Source organism: Homalodisca vitripennis, chromosome X (genome assembly GCF_021130785.1).
Source record: "Homalodisca vitripennis isolate AUS2020 chromosome X, UT_GWSS_2.1, whole genome shotgun sequence".
Taxonomy (NCBI): domain Eukaryota; kingdom Metazoa; phylum Arthropoda; class Insecta; order Hemiptera; family Cicadellidae; genus Homalodisca; species Homalodisca vitripennis.
Genome location: NC_060215.1, coordinates 148,984,568 through 148,994,625, shown reverse-complemented (window position 1 = coordinate 148,994,625; position 10,058 = coordinate 148,984,568). Strand labels below are relative to the sequence as shown.

The 10,058-nt window shown below is 31.6% G+C and overlaps 1 protein-coding gene across 2 annotated transcripts in view; it reads left to right on the top strand.

The window, feature by feature from the left end:
• Positions 1–9,096, top strand: part of LOC124369995 (5'-AMP-activated protein kinase catalytic subunit alpha-2) — a 66,211-nt gene extending 57,115 nt beyond the window's left edge. For both annotated transcript variants that reach the window (XM_046828256.1, XM_046828255.1), the window contains one exon: positions 2,354–9,096. In XM_046828256.1, coding sequence (XP_046684212.1) covers positions 2,354–2,445 — 92 coding nt within the window. In that variant the 3' untranslated portion in view covers positions 2,446–9,096. The remainder of the gene's footprint in view (positions 1–2,353) is intronic.
• Positions 9,097–10,058: the final 962 nt, after the last annotated feature.

The following is a 10,058-nucleotide window of genomic DNA, read 5'->3' as shown; positions in this document are numbered from 1 at the left end:
TGCAAGGATTCCATAGTTTAAGATGGATGCAAAATAAGCATGGTATCAATAAGGTTTGTACTACTGTCCTTATACAAAGGTATTTCAGATGTAAAATTCCGCCCAATTGGACAACATACTCCATTTGTACTATGAACAGTAGAGTTTTGAGTTGTAACCCGATAACCAGAATTTATCACTTCAAATAATGTATCTCCTGAGTGTTGTTTATGTATTGTTTGTGAAAGCCTCTCTAAGATGTGTTTTACCTGAACATTTTCAGCTTAACCATCATCCGTATTTTCTGTTTGTATCTATAGTCTTAAATACTTTAGATTAAGTCATTATTCCCTGTATAATACAAGGAAATTTATTGTAAAACAAGCTGTACTATATCAATATTTATTGCAGTGTTTATTTGTTAGTGTGCATTGGTAGGTATAGGTTTTCTCGTTCTCTGTGTTTTGAGCTTGCTTGTGTAGTTAGTTGTTCAATAAGTAACCAAATATCATCTCGTGTGTTAACTGTCTTCTCTACACCGTATCCATTGGCAATGGCGAAATATCAGTGATTTTCAGGACCCTTCGATCTCTGAAATTTCAGGACATCTTCTGGAGACTGACAGGTATGGTAATAACTGTCTGCAATTACAGAGCAAGCAGATGTTTTAGCCCCTTTAATTGTTACCAAATCCGATTCTACAACGTTCATCTTCCAGTGTACGCTTTTATTTAAATTTCTAGAACAGAATTTCAAAGCCTTGTTGTTAATGGGCCAAAATCTCACCTACTACACAAGAAATCAGGGACACCATTAATCAAACTCAAATGTAATGAGGAAAAGATAACATTTGCTGGAGGAAAATTGTATAACAACAAACTAGAGGTTATACGAAAATTGAAGGAAACTATCAAATTCAAGTAAATACTAAAACTTATTTGCAGGCTACAACATTATGTTTAATGGATGAATATTTTTTTAACCCTTTGAATGCCAACGTCCGATTTTACCAGATGTCAAAAGTTGTCTGAAAAGTTTTAACGTCCGACTTACCGGACGTCAAAAGTTGGCCGAAAAATGCTAACGTCCGATTTTACCGGACATTCGGAAAAAAAATCACATAAATTGAAAACTTTATATTTTTTAACTAATATTATATTAAATTGTTTGTGAAGAACTGTTCTTATCAAAATAAATTGTTATAGTACACTTAAGATCAATTGACTTTAACGAAAATCAATCTAGAACTAACATATGAACATTTTGTTGCTGACATGGCTACCGGAAACAATGACATTATTTTCTTAAATGTTGTATAACTCACTCATTATTGAAGATAATGATATACATTTTTCAAGATTTATAGACGATTGAATACCCTTTCCAGTGATATGGACAAAGAAAAGGATAGATTTTTTTTGTAATTATTATTAGGTTGAAAAATGAAATTTAAATAAATTTTGAAATTTTTTGACGTAAGTCCATTTTTGATATTCCTAAATTTAATTTTATGGTAACTTTGTCATTTTATGTTAATTAGGCAGAGTTTTCAAAAAGAATTACAACAAAAAGTATGTTGATAGCATTAAATAACTCAAACTGTGAATTTTTTACTGAAACCGCAAAATGCCTTCAAAAGGGTTGGAACTTTTCAGTACACTCACTCAATAAATACTTGGCACTCAAAGGGTTAATAAAATTGTTCCAGTAGAATTAAGTTTCAGTTTTAGGTTATTATACTTTGTGCCGTTTTATGTACATATTGACAAATAAAATGTTTCAATTTGGTTGCATTTGAAATGTAGCTGGGTTATTATTGTCATAGACTGTGCAAAATTGTATAACAGTCTATGACAGTGTATAACAGTGTATAACAGTATAACAAAATTGTGTGTGATAGCTTTGGTAATTTTCAAATAAAAGAATATTACGAATGTTGAATTCAACTCCATTTCATCTCCTGCTTTAGTGCAGCATTTGAAATCCGTCACTGTCACAAACTTGAGTCCTGGAATCTGGAGTCCACATCCAGCTGAAGGGATTCAAAAACAGTCGGTGACGAAGAAGCTGAAAACAATCTCTACATCGTTTCAACATAAGAAACACCTAGATGACAAAATCTAGTATAATCTTGATGAATAGGTGTTCTTATTGTCTCGTCAAGTGCACAATTGGAGCTGAACTCAACATTCACATCGAATCAACCTTTCACCAATAGCTACGTTATTTGTAGAAAAGGATATTATTATGAATACTCTTTAATTTAAAAGAAATTACACTTTTCAATAAATATAGTTGTACCCCTATAAATAGTTGGATTGATTTACATAAATTATAACACTATATAACCATTTGTTCAAATTTTTATTTACAGATCCTGACAAGCTCCAGCAACTGTATCCTGGGCATAACATCATGTTCTTTTTTGAGATGTGTGCAGCCTTGATCACTCAGCTGGCCCGCTAGTGTGCACATATGTGCTCGAGTATTATTCTGACGTTTCACTTGCAGTTACCTTAATTGTTATGCAAAATACGTTCTTTCTTGTGGGTTCATGAATTTTAGTGTTTAATCAATCTTAGTGTTAATAGTTGTTTAATTTTGATCATCTTCGTTTTTCCTGTTCGATTACTCATGTTGTTTTAAGTTATGATTGTGTTATAAAATTGTTGTTTTTGATAGTTTATTTTTTAAATATTTTGGATGTATTCAGTATTGTAAAATCAAAGGAGCGAATAATTTTAATAATTGTGATACAATATGGAACTCTGGACTGATGTCTCGCCTGGGTGAACTCTGAAGTTAAATGTTTTATTGTGATTAATGTTCTCAAAATCATTTGAAATCATGCGTATTCAGAAGTTAACTGTTTTGTTACACAAAGTTGTGTTGTGATTAATATTCTCAAAATCCTTTGAAATCATGCGTATTCAGAAGTTAACTGTTTTGTTACACAAAGTTGTGTTGTGATTAATATTCTCAAAATCCTTTGAAATCATGCGTATTCAGAAGTTAACTGTTTTGTTACACAAAGTTGTGTTGTGATTAATGTTCTCAAAATCCTTTGAAATCATGCGTATTCAGAAGTTAACTGTTTTGTTACACAAAGTTGTGTTGTGATTAATATTCTCAAAATCCTTTGAAATCATGCGTATTCAGAAGTTAACTGTTTTGTTACACAAAGTTGTGTTGTGATTAATGTTCTCAAAATCCTTTGAAATCGTGTTAGTTACTACAATTACTCAATAAGACGTAATGTTCACAATAAGACATCAACATTAGCTATTTGACTATGGTCAGTATTACTGAATATTAAAATTTGACTCGAAGATGATGCAGTTTTTATAAATAAGACCAAAATATTAATTCCAGGTGCAAGGGGACAGAGTTCCAAATAAAGTCTTTTGAACTGCCAATGTTTTAAAAATAATCATGATGATAAGTATAGTAATTGTTGATATCATTATTTATATTATATGTAGAGTGTTGTAAGTTTATTCATAGATCAATTTTGTCATCAATATGTTCAATAACAGACTTGTATTGTGAAAATATATCTTAGGTTGTAAATAAGGATTTATTTACACTTATGTCATGATTTCTTGTTCATCTTCAAATTAAAATTGTTCCATTTGATGTTTTCTTGTGTAAAAAATTAAAATCGTGTTTCAATTTTGTTTTGTTCACTATGTTTTACTAGTCATGATTTATAAATGAATTACTGATACGTTTGGCAATAGATTGTATGATTTAAACATACAGTTACTACATTTTACATTTCACACAACAATTAAAAACACTCATTGATTTAAAGCTATAAATCTATTTTATTTTAGTGTTATTTTTATTCCTAGTTACACTAATTGTACCAATTAAATAACACCAATTATTTATTCAAAATAGCTCTCTTAATTTTTAATTACATGAGTAACACTTTAAGATAAATTAATCGTTAGTTTAATTGGAAATTACTTTTTCCAACACCGCAAGATGATTTTCATTTATTGTATTATATGTAGTGTTAGTAGCGTTTAGTTTCTAACAATTCCTATCTATTCATTTAGAATTAACGGGTGATTTGTTATGAGGTTGGGTGGACTGGAGTAAGTCATCAGTTTCAGACCACTTATGTCTGATTCACAACAAAACCCTGTGTGTGTTACTATGACAGCCAGGTCTGATTGTAAAATTTAATCTGATATTTTCTTTACACCAAAATTTACCAGTTGAGTAAAATGTAGTTTTCGTTTTGTATTAAATGTACGGTAAGTAACAAGTTTTAGGAGTAAGTAATATATTTTAAGTTTCACGTTTTACAAACAAATACTTGTGCCTTTAAAGGTGTGAAAACTGTAGTTCCGCTGTTGGTAAGTTTTATTCTGAGTTAATTAACAATATTTAAAGATGTGCAAGTCGTGTTTTTGTAGATTTATGACATAGTAAGAGTACACCACACCACGTGCAGCCTAACGGGCTTCGTTAAGGTTACATGCAAAATTTCAAGCTACAGCTTATTTCATCCTCAAGATATCCTGGGGTCGGTTAACAGGCAGTTATAATACAAAAAAGGAATTTTTACTTTCGCTGTGGGCAAAAAAGAAATTGTATCAGCCTAATGAGTGATCGACTTCAATGACACTCAGCCAAATTCGATGGTTGGACATGCACCATCACAGAACTCGTTCTTGTCTATATAGAAATGAAGTTTCATGTAAAATTTTAATCTGCAGATTATCTTTATCCAGATATCTTGCCACATGATGCATTCACATTTACGTTCACTGAGTCAGGTTTCATAGCAATGTTTAAATAATAAAAGTTCTGGTGGACCACTACAACGCAAGAGCGCAATGAAATCAGATCTTGTCATCAAATTTTAACATCGACTTTCACTCTATTATTTTGTATGTTTCATGTTTGAATATTCTACATGTGTTAATATGTTAATGTTAAAATCTCATATTACTGTTCTCAATGTTTTTATAAATTAATTCAGTCTACTATTTTATCATTGTGGTCATGTTACCAACGTACAAAATATTTCCCTAACGCTCAGCCAAATTCTATAGAGTGACATGCGCCATCAACGAACCCAGTGTTGCTAATATATAAATGAAGCTTTATGTAAAATTTGAATTCTGTAAGTCAATTTGTTTTCAAGATAATGTGCTGAAAGACAGACAGATACATTGACGGAAATGAAATTTTTCCAGCAACGCGAGTGATAGGTTTTGCTCAGCACTCAGCCAATTATCAATCCAATTATGAATCGTTTCCTCTCTTAGTCGTTTATAAACAGTTTTTCCATTCTAGTTGCCACAATGATCTTCACCAGTGACTCTGACTTTGTTTATCGGTCAACAGTATTCATCTGAAATTCTAAATTGATTAAGATCCAATTTTCAAAAGAAACAACTGGAAATGGCAAGGGCAAGAATCAGTTATTAAAATTACCAAAGTCACTGGCAACCAACCGGCCAATAGAACCTACACCGGGTACAGAAAAAATCTAATGTCACTAAAATCTAGGGAATCCCATGGATGTCCAGGATCTATTACCGTGAGTGTCAAAATTCTGGGGTGCAAGAGTAAATCAGTAGGTCTTGTCTACTGTGGAGGTCGACTGTTGGAGTTGGTGGAGCTCCCTAGGTGATAAAGGCTGTTGCTAGCCTAGACCTAAGGAAATGCTTCTCCTACCAGCTGTGACTGAAGAGGCCAGAGTTGGCCTTCCTTTCTTCCAAATAGTGGCCTTATCCTTCCTCATGGATCTTGACAGGAAGCGACCCCTACCATCAGCCATACCCATCCTGAATACCCTATCACTCTAGAAGCAAGCACAAAGGTCCTTTCAGGACTAATTGAAATGAGAGGTTTCTCAGCTTCTTTGTCTACATGGAGGGAAAAATATACTATCCAATAAATAATGAATGATAACCGAATCATTGAGTGTAGATATTTTGAGAGTAAATGATATTGAGTAAAGATATTTGTTTGTTGATTAGCAGTTCTGTAATTTCATTATTATCATTCAGTGATTGGCAAGGATTTGAAAATGATCAAAACTCACATTGTTGTGTTACAAAAACTTACACGGTTTTTTAGTAACATTTTTGTAATACTTAGTAAAAATCTTTACTTCTGTCAGTTCCATAAGCCAATGTCCATTTATAATAACATAATAACGATTGTCGTTTCATTGCTATTACATCTGTATTGCTGAATTTGAAAGCGAATTCCATTCTGTAATTCCAATTAATGGCCAATTTCTTGTTTACCTTTAGCACATTGTGACTTTGGATCGTTCTGCACTGAGCAACATCTTCCTGCTACATTGTGTTTGTGGTGAGCCTGGATTTTTGTTTGTAAAATATCAATATCAGGCATTTGGGTGTTAATAAGATCATATTGGAAAATCCAATACTTGCACATCTCTAAAAAGTACTTTTTTATAATTTAAAATAATAACAATCCTAAATCTGCAACGAAATAGAGTATTATTCAGTACACATTTCAAGTAGACAAGTAGAGATATTCAACAAATACTACAGTTCCTCGATATTTTAGCTAAAATCTTCCTGTATGAATTTAGTAATGTAGCAGTTATTAGAAATATTGTGGTTTATAGTTACATTAATATAATAAGGATAGTTTTTGGAAATGTGTAAAGGTATACATGATACATTTCCATGTAGTTTTGTAAGAAAGTTAATATTTTTATTACATCATCTTTACTATCATTATTATTTTGCTTTGGGTAATCAGCCTTCAAGTTTTATATGCCAGTTTATTTGATGCACAAGCATACAATGAAATTCTCCTAGCCCTAGCTTTGGAAGGGATCATTACATTTTATAGCAGCAATGCCCTCCTATTCCTGAAGGACTTTCCAACATCCATATATTGTATATATTAAATGAAATAACTTCAAGGAATGAGCTTACACATTGATAATGTCAGGCAGGGCTGTTAAATAACTGGGTGTCCCTATAATCCCTACCTTAACCCTCAAACAGTTCAGTATTTTAAAATCTCAATAGTGAGTATGTAATAACATAATCTGGGAATGTTTTTCATGACTTTTAAAATTAACTCAAATTTTACACAGTGGGGCTTACTGTAAAAAAGAAGGGGTTATGGGAGTAAATAGAACATCTTTACAGTAACCCCATTGTACCCCATTTTAAAAGGCTTGATAAAAGAAAAAGAGTAGTGAAAATTAGATTTATATAAATTGATTTTATCCATAGTTGGTGTTGAAATTGTTTGTTTGTTCGAACGGTACTCATTCTTATCAAGACCTTTAATTTAAGGTATCGCTCAATGGGTCATCCTATTTAACATTTTGGGTTTGCCCCACCCCTATTAGGTTACTGAGAGACAATTTAAAAATCCACCAAAAACTCCCTCGAGGTACGTTATTACATATTCCCGAATGAGATTTGAACAATTTGAACCGCTTGAAAGTTAGATGGGGTGGGATTTTGGTATATGAAGAGGTACCCAAAAGTTCCTGGAGTAGTATTGTGCTAAATGGAGCTTGATTAGTATGCACCTTTTCCAGTAAACAAAGATCATGTCACTCAGAGTTGACCCCTGGGAAGGCCCACAGGAAGTTTTCTTTTGCAATCAGTTTTTGTTGATCCTCACCTTATCTCTTGGATAATCTATTCTTACCTCATCTACCTTCTTGTATCACTTTTCATTTTTGGGAAACAGAAAGATAGTAAGTAGAAGAAATCAAGTGAGTAAATTTTGGAGAGCAAGGTTATTGGATCATATTTTATAGAAAATGATGAGCACAAAATTCATTTCAATCCTTCTCATTCCCATATCTGCTAACAAACTTTGCAGGACCGAATGTCAAGTTATTCCAGATAAGTAACGAATAACTTTAATGGTAAATTATCAATCTTCAAGTCCAAATACCAAACACTTTTTGATATTCTTCAGTAATTTGGAAAAATTGAACAATGTTCAGAATGACTTTTGTCGTCAGTTCTAATTTAAATCTTTTAAATATACACCACTTGTTTATTTGAGCCAACATCACCATCCTGGTCAACCACATTTATCCTAAGCAGAAAAATTAGAATACCACTGTGATGTTCAATTAAATCTGGATGAAAAAAAAGAAAACTTCTTTCACAAAAACATTTGGCATGGTTGGACACAAACATCCGAGGTGAAGCCAACAACTGCATTGGACGGTGGGCATCAAGCCACAAAATATTTGCCAAGCTTAAGAAGTATCTACTATTTAAGCTCTGTCCCATGTAGAGCTGTTCCAGAAACATTTGGGTACCACCCTATATTCTAGTGTCAAGCTGTTCAATCAATCCAGTTTTTCATCTCAAACAGTGAGGAAATTTACAGACCAATATTTATCTTGACAGCTCCTTACAAAGTAGTCGCTATTAGCTGAATCTAACTTGATTAGAACTGCCAGATTTGGTTCATCAGGATCTCTTAATTTGTAGAGTTATTACTCCAATAATCTTATTTTTATAATATCAGAAGAAATTTTATTATTGAATTTAAATGAAAATCACCAATGGTTTTATTGATATTTTTTGTTAAATCGTTGATATAACTTTGTTCACTGTCTCTGATTTATTGAAAGACTCACTGATAAACTGACACAAAGCTTACACACACCTCCAAGAATAATCTTGCACTTGTGTATTTAAAATCTTGAAACTAAGGCTAATGCACTAACTGAATTCATATCTTCTAGTTGACATGACAGATTTAAATCTTTACTATCCAGACAATAGAATTTATCCAATTAAAGATTAGCATCAGTCAATGCTCTGGAGTAAGAGCAACTGCAGACACATGGATTAGTTCTATAAAGTGCTGTTTACGCTTTATTTTCATGGAGGTATATTTCATTTAAACGAGTAAAAATTATCCAATGAATAATTTTCCGAATTATAATACTTAAGTATAAAATATATTTATAGTATAAGCTATAAGATTAGCTTAAGTTATATATCTGTATTTATGTAAAAGAAGGCATTCTATAAAATTGTTAACGGGTGCAATTGAATTTAATCGAAGTTGAATACAGTGTATTTTGTATATTTTGTGTCTCAGTGAATAAATTTTAAAATTATATTTACTTCGTATTATTATTCCTAAACCCTATATATTATTACATGAGTTATATTCTTACATGGTATAACTGATTTATATAACGGTTTGCTGGGTAGCTCAGATTTTCTCAAACAGTTACCCAGAAGTCCCGGGAAGGTTTGATGTAGAAAAAAATAAATTCTACACAGTTGTTGGACACAAAAGCTACTTTTTTCTATCATCAGTAACTCTCCTTCACCTTCTGAAGGTGCTGGCTACAATGTTCAAAAAAATAAGCCTTGTTTTACTATTCTTACAATTTTTTCAATAAACCTATAATTTTTTAGTTATAATAGTTTGAAATGTTTGTATAGCCGCAATTTATAAACCGTATATACTGTATTTCTGATACTTTTTTCAAAACATTTCTTAATTAGACATATTAGGTTTCTATTCAAGAACTTGATTAAAACATTATGCTGTCAAGCTGTGATCATAATATCCTTACCAATTGTAGGATTTACATTTCTTTTAATTAAAACATATTCTAATAAAAAGATGCATAAATTACAAAAACAACAAATTTGTTTATATAGGATTGCTAATAAATTTAACAATTTACTGTTTTAATCAGCTAATTAGAGTAGTTAAATTAAAACAGCTTATGTGACTACTAGCAGTACTGTTAATTAATGACAGATGACATGGTATACTATGCAATTAAAAATTTGAATGCTCTCCTAATTTATAAACTGATTTTCTTAAACTTGATATAGTTGAATTTATAATTAAAATTTCTAAATAAAATTTACCTTTAACTTTTTAAGTTGCAATTTTGGAAATAAGCCTATAAAAACAGTTTTGTTTTTTGTAATTAGATCAGGGTTAATCATCAAGTTTTTTAAAAGTTCTGGATATGATATTTTGGTTTCTCCTTGGTCCAGGAATAATGGCTGAAAGGGCTGCTAGAGAATTTTTGCAAGTGTAATCTAGATGAGGTGTTT